Source organism: Periophthalmus magnuspinnatus, chromosome 11 (assembly GCF_009829125.3).
Source record: "Periophthalmus magnuspinnatus isolate fPerMag1 chromosome 11, fPerMag1.2.pri, whole genome shotgun sequence".
Lineage (NCBI taxonomy): Eukaryota > Metazoa > Chordata > Actinopteri > Gobiiformes > Gobiidae > Periophthalmus > Periophthalmus magnuspinnatus.
In genome coordinates this window covers 24,871,477-24,887,418 of record NC_047136.2, presented here as the reverse complement: position 1 = coordinate 24,887,418, position 15,942 = coordinate 24,871,477, and the positions used below count along the sequence as shown (strand labels likewise).

Here is a 15,942-nt window from a genome sequence, read left to right as displayed (position 1 = left end):
TTCTTTTTTTTTTTTTTTTGGCTTGACAAAAAATTATAAAGGCCAAAATTCATAGGTTTAGGCTCATCGGTTTGGACATCTCTTTCAAAAACAATTGATTATCCATAAGGTAATTAATAGGCCCTAGTTTAAAGGCCCTGTAGGATATGTGATTTTTTTTCCCCCATGTATTTGAGCTAAATCTGTCTTGCCCCAGCACAGATAGCTTTTATTTTATTAGCAGCTCTTGAAGTTAAAAAATAACTCTGCTGTTTGCTGCCTGCATCTAATTAGAAAACATTTTATCGTCTGTTAAGGAAGTGGTATTAGCATGCTAGGTGTTGTTAGCTTTATTGTTACAGCAACTGCTCTGGTGTCTGAGAGCTGTGAAAAAAGCTTATAAACTCTTTACGGTGAATAATTAGGATGTTCTGAATGCATAAGGTAAATGAGGAATAACTTTAAACCACTGCAAACCCTTTAAGTTTTTAAGACAGAAAAAAATCTGGCAAAAATCACTGCCTTTAATCTCATGTTGCTAATAGCCGTGCTGGTAATTAGCAATTTGAACAAAACAAAACAAAAAAAAAGAAACCAACATTTCTCAAAACCATCTTTATTCTCAACATCCAGTTCACATTAGCGTCATTCACTCATTCATTGTCACAATTCAAAATTCTCAAAAGACTTCCACATTCAGTCGGGACGCCGCCCTGAGTCGACTGATTGGCGGACAGCGCTCCCCAGTCGAAGTGAGTGCAAGGCGCTGGATTTTGGACTGTTTTGCATTTAGTTTTTCGGTTTCGCTAGCTAGCACAAACACCAGTCTGGACACACAGTTCTCACGGCTGTCTCTCTTTGTTTTCCAGTGGGTGATGAACGGAGTTGAACGAGGACACTCAAGCACACGAGGAGAGAAGTCGGTGTTGACGTGAATGAATTTTTTTTCCGTAAATAAATGCTGGTATTGTTATGTGTCATTGTGCTGCTTATCATTAGTGAAGTCCGACTACTGCAATACTTTTTCAAATCTTGCTACTTTGTATTAGAGCAAGTTTTTATTCGTTTTTTTTTTTTATTTTAACGCTTTGCAAAACATATTATGCTAACAACATCTGTAAAAAAAATCTGCAGTCTGAAAATATACATCCATATTCCGTTGTGTGGTAAAATATGTTTTCTATGATGCACATTGTTATAGTTTGTAACTGAGAAACCAAGTGTAACAAACTGGGAGGGACAAAGGCACCGTTTCAAGACGATACAGTGAAACTTGGAGGGAGGCATTGATCAGTTTACGCACAGTAACAATATGGCCATGTTAGCATAAATAAATAAGCTAATCCATTTAAAAAAATTTCTCATAAAAGTTTTACCTCAATGCTATGAATTTGAACTATTTATAAAACCCTTTGACATAAGTAATGCATCTATAGACTATATAACAAACAATTAACCAATACACACCCAACCATAAACTGTTCTTTTTACTGTGCATTATTTGTATGGGTCAAACTATACGTCCATTTGCATACATCAAAATTAAAGGGCCTGTACCTGAGTTCAATTTATTCTTGTCAAGATAATTGCTCTTTACAGTATGATATTGTACGGTCTCCATCCACTTTATCCAGAGCCAGATCACAGAGGCAGCAGTGAGGATGCCCAGAGTTCCCTTTCCACACACACACTGCCTCCAGCTCCTCCGGGGGGATCCCGAGGGGTTCCCAGACCAGCCAAGAGATAATAGTCCCTCCAGAGTGTCCTGGGTCTTCCCTGGATCCCTCTCCCGGTGGGGCATGCCCAGAACACCTCTCCAAAAGAGATTCCCAGAACCGGAACAGCCACCTCAGCTCCTCTCAATGTGGAGGAGCAGCGGCTCTACTCTGAGCTCCTCCTGTGTGACTAAGCTCCCTTGGGCGCTCCCTTAGAGACAGGAAGTATTGTATGGTAATAAAAAAACATATAATCTATTCATTTTATATAGAATTTTCTTGGGTAATATAGAGCTCCCGACAGAGTCACCTCTTTTCATCCCACCACAGATTTAAACTAAGAATCACTGGACACTGCCTGCACTATCCCAGACACTTGATTCTCTGTCATAGTTCATGTCCAAGAGTGAAAAAGCAAATAGTAGGCAGAGAATACAGAACTATATGTAAAAACTGCACAAAACTATCCCTTACAGTCGTTTCTGTGTCACTGAGCAATATCACAGTTGCACAAAATACTAAGAGGGTGAGGCTAAAAGTTCAAACTATGGTTAAACTCATGGTTTAAACTCAGGCACAGGCCCTTTAAGAGCACCAACATGTCAATCTCAATTTGCTGCCTTTGTTTAAACATCAGAATTAAAGATAAATACATAACACAAATGCAAAGCTTATAATGTTTATGTTGCCGTGACTCTCAGAACGGCCCTTGTTCTGCATGTGGAGTTTTCCAGGAACCTAAATCATTCCAAGATTAGAGGAACGTCATGCGCTAACATTAGTTAGCTCCACGTTCTTGTTTTTCTGCGCCTGAGGTAGAGGAGTGTGCCGAGACTAACGAACAGCTATTGGTTGAACAGTACTGAACGGATTTTATTGGTCAAAATAATACAGATGTGTTCAGACTGTCAGCATCAATAGTCTTATGGCAGTTAGCATGAAGAGTAATACTGTGACAGCTTTACTGAACTCCTGAGTCTAGTCTACGGTCTGAAGAGGTAAGTGTGGGTCATGCAGTAAATTGTATCTATTGAGTAACTGAGAGTAATGTTTTCTGTCACTAATACACTTAGCTATGCTTAGCTAACATGCTAACCTGATTCATGAGGCTACACACAGGTCTCGAGATGCAGTGAAAACCAAACGGAGGCGACCTGATTTAGTTCCTGAGGTTAGTTCCTGGGACTTTTGGTCCAAAGGGCCACTGAGATAATGAAGCATGTAGTCTACATCTATTCAAGAGTGTAGAGATCAAGTTTGGAGAAGCTATTGTCAATGATGTTTAATTTTTATAAATTTTATTAGTGGCATTAACACAAACCATTAACTTTGACCTCTGATTGGTTACTGATCGGGCAACCGCAGTTTTGTTAATACATATCCACATAATAACACTTATAGTCAGTTAACATTTGATTTGCCGAAATTTCCACAAGAAAAACCTTCAAGCTACACTTTTTTAATTTTCTTTACAAGAAATCACTTTGTTCTTATATAATCCAATCAAAGTTTGTGACGACTATGCTTGTTCTTTTGATCAACCAATGAGCAACCAACGCAGAGGTCAGCCAAAGGTCGAGTAAACTTACGCAGCACACTTCTCGCAGCTCCTCTAAGACCTTGTTTAATAAAAAGGTGGCTCAGACTCAGGTTTTGACGACTCCTGTAAACACGCTAACATCTGAAGAAGCTAACCTCAGATGTCCATAACCGTGATCAATGCCCCCTCTGCCAGGTGTCCCGTGCAGGTGCCCGTCCCGCCCCCACCTGCCTCTCTCCCTCTGATTGTCTGTGCATTTATTTAGTCTGTACAGGAGGTGTGTGTACGTGAGGTCCGGCTCGTTCAAACACTGCAGCGAAATCTATTGCTTGGATTAAAAGGCATCACTTCACAGAAAAGGAGAAAGTAAGTAGGCCAAGTAGTGTATGGGTGACATTTTACAAAGCCCGTGGATGTCACATTGCATACGGCGAGATCATACAGAAAATCCAATTGAAACAAGGGAGCAAATCAGGGAAAGTAAAAGCGCTACAGTTTGACAAAATTCCCCAGACAAATTACAGTTTTGTCTTTCATTTTTTTGGCCACAATCTCCCACCAGGACGTCACAGTGGTGGGCCAAGATCTGAACATAAAGGAAAACAGTAAGTATGACGTATGAACTACCCTTTTTGTGTATACTGATATTATTGACATGATATTATTGATAGGCAAGACAACAACAACAACGCATTGATCTCATACTTACTTTTTCTGTACGAGTTTAAGGAGACCTGTTAATGTGCTAAATTAGTGATTATTGAATTCTGATCTAAAACAGTGGTTCTCGAGACACAAAATTTATATAAAAATGTGTCTTTTTGTGAAATTGGGCTTGTATATTTTTGTGAAATTGGGTGAATAATAATAATAACAACTAAAGCTACTCAAATAAATACAATTACACTTACATTTTAGGTAGTTCTTGCCTGGGATCCAGAACACACACTTCTTCATTACTTTACAAAGATTTGAGTCTGGTCATCGGTGAATCTAAGTTTTCAAATGGCCGTGATTGATTGACAGGTGGATTAGCCAATTGAAGGCATGCATCACACTGGGCTGAAAAACATTGTGGATTTCTGCGGATTTTAGATTTTATGCGTAAATCCAGTGACCGATGAGCTCCTTCGTTTGTGTCACTGAAAAAATCTGATTGGACATCATCATGTTTGTCTGTGCTTGAGACACAATGGAGGACCAGACTGATATCAATCTGTATAGAAAATACAGAGAAATCATTCTGGATATCTATATATATATTTTTCTCCATGATACATCTCCCTTAATGTCCCTTTTAACTACTTTAAAGATAGGAATTTTAGGTAGGTCAAAGATTAAAATGTCTTAATTGAACCAGTTGAAGACAGGAAGGGTTAAATAATGGACAAACTGGTTATACATTTTGCATAAACCCAAAATATTTTCCTTTATCATCGTTACATAATCTGTAAAAACGTATTTGAGATTCCTTCATAATTATCACAAGCACTTTGTCTATCAATAATATCCATCCCAAGTATTTGAGTATTTGCGATGCCACTGTAAAACACTTGAATGCATATTAAATGATCGCATATCCTAACCCACGTAGCACCATGACGTCACTTTGTATGACCCCTGTGCTTGAACAGTTGTAGAAAACCAAACAAACATGTGAATGACTTGTGTTGCGACGACAGACACGACACGACCTTGACAGGACTTTGTAAGTGTCTCGGCCCGACAGCTCCTCTGAGTGTGATCGTGCTCCGACAGCCTGCAGGGGGCACACACACAACTCTCGGATTTTGGCACGGTATGTTTCATTGTCACAGAAACAACAGAGCGCGAGACTGAATGATTGTCTTTTTCCTGACATCGGAGTCTTTTATGTGCTTTAAATAGTGCTCAGAAACTCACAACGTCAAATGGGTTAACACTAACGCTATATCGCCTTTTCGTGTCAAGCCTTTTGCTAGTTGTCGTTGGCTCGGACAGATTTTATGCAACGTGAGCAGATGGAGAGATGATTCATTTATCGCGCCTTTCAGTAATGGAGCAGTTGCACAGTCGAATGCAACACTGTTCTGGTATCTGGGATCTGTTATCGGTTAGCAAAGCACATTAGCAACTCTCTCGGTTACTTTTGTATTACAAGTCGGTAGCTGTGTCCAAAATCACTTGTTCGATTGCACAAAATTTGAGGATCCATGTCTATTTAGGCTGCGCTGGTCGATGAAACATGGTACAGACGCATTACTGGTTATATTAGCGACAACAAGGGGCTCGAAGTTTGTTTGCATCATTTGTTATTCAGTAAAAGATGTGTAACGTTTCTCGTAGATGGTGCACCATGTGTTTGCCATGCATGTTCCACAGTATGGCATTAAATTTATCAATCCCTATGGCCAAATTACAGGTCAGATCTGTGGACATTGGACAGAGAACCCGGTCACAGTAACAATGCATCTTTTTCAATGTACGTTAGAGCATAGATAAATAGATAGGTTTAATGCTATACTGCGGAAAATTCCAGGCAAACCAATGACATCTCCGTGGAGACAACCCCCATCGGAAAGGTACATAGTGCACCTTTAAAATTCCTTATATACTTATTCCACATATCAGTACTTATGAAACAGTAATCCAAAAGTAATGTACTACAAATTCGACTAAGCTTTCGCGACTGGTCAGGTCCAAATGTAGGTCCATAGAAACAGGTTGGAGACGCTTGGTTCAGAGAGTGGGATGGACAGGAGGGAGAGCTGGAGGTAGCAAACATGTTTAAGTTCTCTCTGGACATAATGAGGAGTACTTAAGGTTTTGTAGCTGCTATGGATAACAGAAGAACGTTAGTGAAAACGGGTAAAATGAGGCTTTAAGCTGCCGGGCGTGAGGCCAAGAGGAAGACCAGGATGTTGTGAAGAAGTTTTTTTTTTTTTTTTTTGCTAAAATGTAAGACAGCATTATACGTATTAGGGACTGGACAAGATCTCATGCCACGAGATCTCTCAAGACAAAACTGCCACGAGATTTTGCACATACGAGAAACTGATCTTGCAAGGTTTTCTTTCCATATGCTTTTGTTCGGATTGGGCGAAATAGGGTCACGTGTTGGCGAGTTACATTTTTATTGTTCCAAAAAGCAGTACTAGAAAGGCATTAAAAATATAAAATTAAAAAATATATATTGTGAGGCCAACATTGGAAATTGAACCGCACAACGTATATATTTCGAATTACGTCAAACTCTCGTCCTGTGTCGTTCTCGTGGACAAAATCTTGTCTGACCTTAAAAAACTGAGTCTTGTCCCGTCCCTAATACGTATGGAGACGGTTTACAATAGCAACTCTGGACGGAAGGAATCTGTCAAAGGAAGTTAGCTGAACAAAAAATAAATGTTTGAAAGCACAACAAAAATAGTCTAACGTAGGAACAAGTGAATTTGGACACAACATTCAATCATGTCTACCATTTTTACGAGTCGGTGAGGCTTGGATCATTTGTTGAGTACGGTTATGTAGTGTTAACAGTGCATGCATTGAACAGAATCTAACATGCTTGCATTGGGAACGGACTATGCTGTCTAACTTTTAACATTTAATTTTGAGATTCATAGCGACCTGTGTGTTACGGTACTGAGGTTTACGTGAGGGTTGACTGGTTTTGGAGGATACGTTGTACTGGTGTGAAACTACATCAAATTTGCATTCACAGAGTTGTATTATATATAACGGCTATTAACCAACAGTAAGCAGGCGGGAAAGAGATTTGGTTGCTAAAAATGAGTCACTTGAGCAGCCATTTTAAAATCGACGGAGAAGAAATTGCATGGTTTCTAGTTAAGTGTCTAAAAAAAAAAAATCACCAAAAAATACACCGACTGTACAATCATGGACACACAAAATAAAACTATTTTCAAATCCGAGGTGTGAGAGGTTATATCTGAAACAACGAAAAACAATCCGGTAAAACAAAAAGACAACAACACAAGTGCTATTCACATGTACCCGCACTGTAGGGAATGGTTGGTGTCCTGACCAGAGAGCTACTCCTCTACTCTACGGAATGAAGTCAGTAGTGCTCAGAGTGGAGAGTTGGGGCGGTTTGCTGGTTCCATCCGTACAGACAGACACATGCACACACACACACAAAGGCCAGGCCAGCGCCCCCTGCTGGTCAGTCTTCGAACACCTCCAGGAACAGGGGGGGGAACAGCTCGTTGGGACACTCCACTTTCATGTGAAGGAAGCGTGAGGCATGGCAGGCACCGATCATGCGCAAGTCCGTCACCTTCATTAGCAGCTTGGGCCAGAAGTGGGCCAGTTTATGTTTGCGGTAGTTGATGTAATGTTCGAAGGCCAGAAGGAACTCCTCCTGACAGCGCTCAATCCGGTCAATGCTGCTCAGGCCTGGTCGGTCTGCGGAGATAAACAGGTTCATTCATGTGATTATTTTAAAGTAGTTTTTGGCATCTGTTCTACACTCTGAAATAGGGAGGGGCGATATGACAACAAAATAGAGTTTATTTCATAGTGATCGATCCCAATTTGCAATACAATTTTAATTTGTTAACTAATAATAATGTAAAATGTTTTTCAATATTAATTTTCTAAACATAAACAATAGAGACATGATAAAAATAAAAATAAAATTGTATTTTTTCCAAGTCTAAATTGCAAACCATGCTTTTAATGCCACAAAATTAGCTGTAGGCCTCTCCAAAAGCAAAAATGAAATAAAAAAAAAACAAAAACAAAAATATCACTAACTATTAAAAATTACTGAATCTTTATCTTGATTCAAATTTGATCCATTCAAAAATGAACTATGACCCAGTACAAATCAAAATACACATCCGTAATTCAAAAAAATAAAATTGTACTCTTAAGAAGTTGTCAGCTGTTATGAATGTTATGAATGAATGCCATATTGTTAAGGTAAAGTGTAATTGTTTTATCCCAATATTTCTGATGTGACCTTGTTGATGATGAATTATAGAATTATGCTCCATCTATAAAAGATAAACAGCTATAATCAATCAAATAAATGAATAGATCCAGTGGGAGCATGCCTTGTTCATCACATATTAGTTTTGCCTGATATTGACCCATGTTGGCAGCAGTTATTGATGGACAGACTGCCGCTGTAACCGTGGCGACAGATGGGCCAGGGACTCACTGTAGTATTGATCTGTGCGAGGTGCTGCTCGCTCGATTGATTGAGGTTACTACTATACACAGTGTGCTACGCCCCGGCCCAGCCTTTCATTGATTAAACCAGGCTTACTATGGATTTCACGTCAGAGTATATACTGTACTGTATATAGTTAAGCTGCGTAAGAAGATGTTGCTGTACTAATTATGACATTGGCCCCTGTAATTGGTCCAGCCTTGATGAGCTTAATTTGACTGGAGCTGAACGCTGTGGTGACATCACACTCACTGAGTTCACTTCTTTACACAGTCTGTGGTGATTAAAAAGACACGTGTAAAGAAAGCGCCTAAAATATATTCAGTCTTATTTTTTGTACCTCAAATTAATTTAATAGCAGTCATCTGTAGATTTCCCGCATTTTTATTATTCGATCTACACTACAGAAAAAGTAATATCTAGGCAAGGTCAAAATTGTTTTAATTAAGAACATATCTATTCATTTATAGTTTTTCCTGGATCAAGCAACATACAATTTATGTTTTTATTTTAAGTGCAAAGTGCTGCCATTTATCTTATTTTTCTGGTGAAGGGTCCAGCACCTGACATCAGGCCAAGTTACAGGTCAGATCTATGGAGAGGTGTCCCCCGCTCACAATATGAATGCATGTTTTTTAAAGGTTTTGAGCAATAAAAATAAATGTAATTGAATAAATGCAAGACAGGCAAGTTTAATGACATACTGTGGAACATTTCAGACAAGATTTATCTCTATGGAGATAAGCTGGTGGCAGACCCCATATAGTGCACCTTTGAGGTGAACAAGATTTTTTATGTACTGGTATTTATTTGTTTATTTTAAAGTACAAAAGCTCTTGTTCCACTGATAGATAATTTTACTCATAACGTCAAATCTACTCAACTGAAAATAATATAATATTAATTCAAGTTATTTTGACCTAAATATGACTTTTTGCTGTGTAATACATTTTTATCAATCACATATATTTTATTATCTAGCTCCTGTCGTATCTCACCCGACGAGAGGAGGATGACGGCCTGCAGCAGAGCCACCTCTGAGTCGTCCAGGTTGAAGGAGGAGAGGGACACGCCCAGGTCAAAGATGGCGTCTGACACCACGCCCAGCCCACCATTCTTCAGCTGGCCTCGTGTCACTGCCATCTCTCCGTTCAGAGTCAGCGTCTCACTCTCCGGGTCGTACCGCACGGCCGCACGCAGAGACATGATCTCCATGCAGCATCCTTTCAACAGGATGATCTGGTCTTCACAAGGCAGCTGCTCACAGAAACATGAGGCAAGTTAGAAACACAGCCGCTGTGTTATAGGTGTAAATCAGATCAACTTCAGAGACAGATGTGCTGAGGATTTGTAAACAGCTCAGTATCAGTTGCTCAGTATTGAGCTAGTGACCTTATCTGTGGCATCTGTAATGTTAAACTCTGGCTGTATTTTATCCACAGATCTGAAATAATATTCCGTGTACAAAAGCAGCCCTTACCTCACAGAACATAGGCAGTTTTTTGGCAAAGTCTACCACTCGGGTTATGGCAGGGGTGATTATTTTTGTAAACTGACTGAAGGCTTCTATGTCCACTTTGTTTCCCTCAGGAGGATTTACCATCGACGCATGACCAATATCGTCAGGCTGCAGGCACACACCACAGAACACTTGTTAGCTCTGACACATGATACACATCACAAATGAATAAGGACTTAAAGTGTTCATGTCGTACCTTGTCTTCCTTCACCCCTGCTGCACTCTGGTCAGGAGTATAGAATAAATTACATGTTATTTCATTTAGAAGCATAGCTTCCTCGACCTGTTGGATAATCAACAGGAATCGTGAAGTTTCAATGAAGAACCCGTGTCAACATAAAGAAAACAAGTTAAGCTGAAGACAAATGAGAGAGAGCAGTGAGAGAGAGAGAGCAGCACATCAGCAGGGTTTCTATAGCAACATACAGGCGGGACATTCAACAGGTCCAAACTAACGCAAACAGATTACTCTGTCGTAATGACGCCAATAATATGTCAAATATGACGGGACTCTCTCCACCATGCATATGCCATATGTATGGTGGAGAGAGTCAAAAACAAACCGTTACAATGAAAACTATTTCTTCCATCATTGTTATTATTATATTTTTAAAAATTATTATTATTATTCCACATGTGCGCATGTTTTCGCAATAATGAATTTTTTTCCGCGCTGGATTACAAATTTGTTTCATAAAAGAATTTTCTTCTCCTGATGTTGCCATAAAAACCCAATTAATCAGCAGTGATACAGTTCGATCTGCACAAGAGAAAAGCAAATTAGTCAAACAAAGGTGAGGTGAAATCAAAAGCTACAAACGAAAGAGGAATGAGAAGGCACAAGTGAAGCAAGGCATTAGTCATTAGTGATTTAGATCATTGCTCAAAGAGGAACAGGAAAAGAATATTAAATTTAAGTGCGACTGCTGTGCAAAGAACACACATTTGTCTGTGGTCCAGTTTATACTCCCCACTCTACAAGGAGATACAAAAAACAGAGATGTTAAACAGGAACAGAGGTGGACACGGGCTCGACATTGTGTACTGTATGTTAGACCGGCACTATCCAGGGTAGATGGGAACTGTAATTCTGTACAGTATGTAAATAAACAGTAAACGTGTATCAAGTAGTGAGGGTGTGAAGCTGTAATTTATACTGTTGCCAGCAGAGGCCACCAGTGAGCTACACACCGCTCCTAAAAGGAAAGGTAAGACACCTGTAAACAGGAAACACAGTGTGTCCATATTAAGGCACTTGATACAGTATATCACATACTGTGCATTACACTTCCTGTAATACATTCATTTGAAAGCACCGTAGGACACACATTGATCCAAACTTCTGGATAGCGTGACAATCTAACATGATGTCTGCAGTAGCGGTGTGAGCGTTGAGGCGGCAGGACGTCTCACCAGGAACTTGCGTTTCTGTTTCCAGTGGTTGCCTTGTGCGTTGGTGGCCATGTGGGCCTCGGTGACCATGCGGATGAGCTCCCACTCCTCCTGAGTGGGCTCCAGTCGGTCAAACACCGTCTTCTGAAGCTCCTCTTTTTTCCTCTTAACCCGGTTCTCCTCGATCAGCTTCCTCTTGGCCAGCCTCTTGCTGTCGTCCAGCACCACTAATACACAACACAAACATGTCAGCACTGAACACTGTAATAGTCCACATGTCTCTACCTCACTCTCAGACTCACAGTCTGTGGCCATCCCCACCGCGATGCACTTCTTGAAGCGACATTCCTGGCACTGGTTGCGGGTCACTTTGTCGATGGCACATTTGCCCTCAAACTTACAGGCGTAGGTTGGGTTGAGGTTCTTTTGAATGGTGCGCCTGAAGAAACCCTACAAAACAATATCCCACTTAGACATGACACCACATTAACTGAATATAAACCCACCTCCAGACTTACTTCCTTACCTTGCACCCCTCACACGTGATACAGCGGTAGTGGTATCCTGTGGCTTTGTCCCCGCACACAACACATAACTCATCCTTGTCTAGGTAACTTGGTATGTACCCTAGAGGCAAGAGCACAAAGAGAAATATTTTCTCAAAAGTTTTTAGCATTCTCATTTTATAAGCAAAACAGTCAAATTGTTTAATAAAAGAGAAAATTGGATTAGTGAGTATAAGAAATCTCACACACAACAATTTCAGAATCACAAAATGGCACCCTCGAATCGATCAATATTTTTGTGGAATTATAAAGAAGCTGTCAGCCTTCTGTCGTCGCAGCTGTGATCAATAATTAGGCCCAACCTGCCTTATGCACACTTGGCTTTCAATAAAAAGATGCAGTGCAATGTTAGAATGACAAATCAAAATATCAATATCAATATCAAGCACAATTATCCATTATTATTTAAACAAACTGACTTTGTTAACACCAGCCTGCCTAAAACAAGTCAATAAAACAAGACAGCAAAAAAACATAAGTACTTTCATTTTAATACAACCAAAAACAAGTCTATTTGTTGAGAACAACCGCACCACAAATCTTGCATATTAATAATTGACATTTTACCTGGCAGCTATTTGAATTAAACATTACACTGCTAAACTCTGAGATACAGTTATTTAAGTGACAAATGTCTTACTGACCACAAAATGCACTCTACTAATAGCAAAATGAAAACTACTACTTCTTCCATACCTTTCTTGCTTGAGCTTTGAGTCCAATGTGAAAAGTATGGTTTAATCTCAGGAAAATATTCAGGTGGATGATAGTGACTAAACGCACTGTCTGCACTATAAAAATGGTTTCGAAAGAGCGGTTGGTTGCCATGGTACGAGCAGGAGTAATGCTGGGAGGGGGGCCATGCCTGCTCTGCACAGGGGGGATGGTGGTGCAGAGTCTGGGTGTCGCAGTGTCCAAACCCCTGCCTCTGACTGGAGAACATGCACGGCTCTAAAGGGCCCTGGAGAGAGTATCCAGATCCTGTGGAGTGGGAGGTCTCAAACATGTCGGCCACGCAGTAGTTCATAATAATACAAAAAATAAATAAATAGAATAAAATAAGAAAATAATAGCAGATGTGAGAAAAAATGCAACAAAATAAAAAAAATATTTAAAAAAAATGAATACAAATAAAAAGTCAATTTAATTTAAAAAAATGGTCTTACACAAAGAGGTAAAAAAAAACCAAAAAAAACAAAACAAAAACATTATTTAAAAAAATGGTAATTCAAAATGAAAAATATCTAACAAATATAAAAGTTAAGTAATAAGGGGTCATACTCAAAAAAACATAAAAAATTAGGACAATTAAGCCATAATAAAAGAAGTAAATAAAAAAAACTCCTCTTAACACTGTCACGTTTAAGCCTACACACAGACACAGTCTTATCAACAAATCCACAAACATGGGAAACAGCGTTGCGTAAATGTGAGATTTTGGGTCAATCAACAATATTCAAAAGAAAAAAATAGCTAAAAAAAGACAAAAAAAGACTCCAGCTAAAAATAATCAATGGAATGGATTTGCTATCGTTTTTATCCAAGTCCGCGGAGCTCAGAGAACAAGTGGGAACTGCCCCGCCCTCGACTGTTTAGCCGAATCGGGAAGCTCAGCCTTATGACGGAGCCCTAATCTTTCACTTCACAAATCCTCAAAGACATTGGCCATGCAATGAATTAATCCAATAACGCCTACACAAAATATATCCATAACTGCCAATACCAAGAGATGCAAGCTAATCAACGGACTGTGCTTTGGTTAGCCATTGTAGATGTCACAATGCATTTCAGTCGTCAAAATCAAAAACCAATTCAAATTTGACCTTTAAAATTTGCAGATACCAAATTTATTGTTAGTAAGTGAAGTTATAAAAGTTTGAAAGAGTTATTATTCCTGTCATACAAATCTACAAGTGCCTTAAACGACCGTCACCTTAGCTAACCCCAGGAAGCAAATTCTAAGCTAAAATAAATTCAAAGCAAGTATTTGAAAAGGTAAACAAAGTAATGCTATTGATTTTCTTAGCTATGTTACGTATAGCTCAAATAGCTTTTCTGCTTCTTAACAAGATTATCCTATAGCTAGCGTAAGCCAATCGCGCCAACGTCGGTGGATAAATATAACGAACCACACGAATAACAAACTGATCTGCGTGAACGTGGGATCTTAGCTTTGAAATTGTCAAATCATATAGGCCTCAGTGTTCACCAAATGAATAAATAAACAATTAAAGTTTGGGAAAAAACAAACAGTAACCAGTATCAATCTCTGCTCACAACTGTCACTCCCTTTGCTGCATCTTTTGTGCTTCAGATTGCGAATGCGTTTTGTTTCGAGGTTGTTTGATAGATGAGCTGGCGTAACTCTAAAATCAATATGGAGCACAGAGGGAGCACAGGTTGAGATGATACAGATGCTATACTATTGATTAGCCCCTGTTCAATAAAGTTGGGATAAGCCTGGAGGCGGGAAGGAGATCTACGATCAAGAGTTGCACAAATTTACAAAAATACGTGTTCTTATAATACAGTTAGTTGCTTTGGTGTAAAATTGACTTGCACCGGCGATAACGTTTCCGTATTGTCAGTATTTTTAAACTGTTCAGGGGTGTTTCAGCTTTTTATTGGGCTTGAATTAAAACAATGCAAAAATGATTGAGCAATACATGGTGAATAGAGAGAAGAGGACTCTTGGTACGTGGATGGCTACCTATCCCGACAAAGAGTAGGCCATGACGCAACGTATTGATTGACTTAGGATTGGGCTGAGATTGACAGAAGCGAGCATTTTCATTATCCTAACAGTGATTAACAAATAGAAATAGCAAATAGTCATCCAAAATTATTATAGCATTCTGGTGTAAGGAAATTTCTTCTGGTTGTTTATTTTCTGAACCCAGTCTCCAAAACAGACCAGAAACTTGACAACTTGAACTGTCACATACAAAAAGCACTTACATTAACGACAACACATAAATGTTTACGAGACAACAAAAGTGTCAACTCTGAGCTAAACACAAAATATGAGATCATTACAAATAGCTAAAATGTGCCTTCAAATGTTTTTTTTGAGGATCTACTGATGAATAGAGAACGGACTGCACATGGACTATATAAAAGACTATATATGATGTACTGTTCATCTGACATATATTGTTTTTGTAGATTATGTTGCTTACTTATAAACCTTTACAAAAAACTGTATGAATTTCGACCAAAATAATCTGTCTCCAAAAATGAAACTTCCTTATTGCTCTTAACTGATCAAATGTTGCTGCTAGTGCCATGTTAATTTGTTATTATAGGTGAGCTTTTGAGGACTTAAAGGATATTATAGTTTAAATGATCAATTGCCATGACAACAGTCCCAATTTTTCATAATTCTGAAACCTATGGATATTGGCATTGATCAGACTTACTTGTTAAATGTCTTATATTGAGCAAAATTGTGAGCTTTTATTTGTGTTACAATGTTGTTCCCTCCTCAAAAACATACCTGTTTTGTGTTTTGTTTCGTTCACACATGTTTGAGTAACACTTTATTATTAGTCTGTCTACATCTCTAAAACTCAAAAAGCTCTGTCCCACCTTGTGATGTCATGAAGTGGTAGTTTTCAAGTTAACAGTTACCATTTTCGCTTTTGTTTAGTAGAGACTGGCAAAATCCAGGCTGAAAAAGAACTAAAAAGAGAGAACTACGCAGGGTTTGTGTGTTAAACAAGTGTAAATGTAAAAACACAACTCCAGGTATAATTTTAATGAGGAAAGAACATTATAACAGATCAGAAAATAGTGTAATACCAGTCCTTTAATTAACTATCCTTGGCTAACATCTGCTGTACCATTGTGTGTCTGTCTTGGAGCGACCTGGCAGAGATTTGTCTTAACCTGCTGAAATCCGTGGCAGTGGTCCTCAGCGGTGGTCCGGGGCACAGGAGGCTGCGTGAGCGTGGCTGGAGCCTGGGGAGGATTCGTGCTTTTTGGGCCTTCAAATCCCCACTGCGTGCACTGGTCTGAACTCTCAACCAGGACGCAACCAGCACGCCTGCCCACCC

At 39.2% G+C, this 15,942-nt stretch overlaps 1 protein-coding gene across 12 annotated transcripts in view; it reads right to left on the bottom strand.

Annotated features, from left to right (window-relative positions):
- Nucleotides 1-579: 579 nt before the first annotated feature.
- Nucleotides 580-15,942, bottom strand: part of thrb (thyroid hormone receptor beta) — a 120,679-nt gene continuing 105,316 nt past the window's right edge. For 6 of the 12 annotated variants that reach the window (XM_055225557.1, XM_055225559.1, XM_055225558.1 and 3 more), the window contains 7 exons: nt 11,848-11,948; nt 11,624-11,771; nt 11,343-11,548; nt 10,126-10,152; nt 9,891-10,037; nt 9,409-9,667; nt 580-7,638 (listed from right to left, as the gene is read on the bottom strand). In XM_055225557.1, the coding sequence (XP_055081532.1) occupies nt 7,397-7,638; nt 9,409-9,667; nt 9,891-10,037; nt 10,126-10,152; nt 11,343-11,548; nt 11,624-11,771; nt 11,848-11,948 (1,130 nt within the window). In that variant the 3' untranslated portion in view covers nt 580-7,396. Of the gene's footprint in view, nt 7,639-9,408; nt 9,668-9,890; nt 10,038-10,125; nt 10,213-11,342; nt 11,549-11,623; nt 11,772-11,839; nt 11,949-12,583; nt 12,915-15,942 lie in introns of those variants that run through there. The other 6 variants (XM_055225555.1, XM_055225554.1, XM_055225556.1 and 3 more) reach the window with 4 other exon arrangements.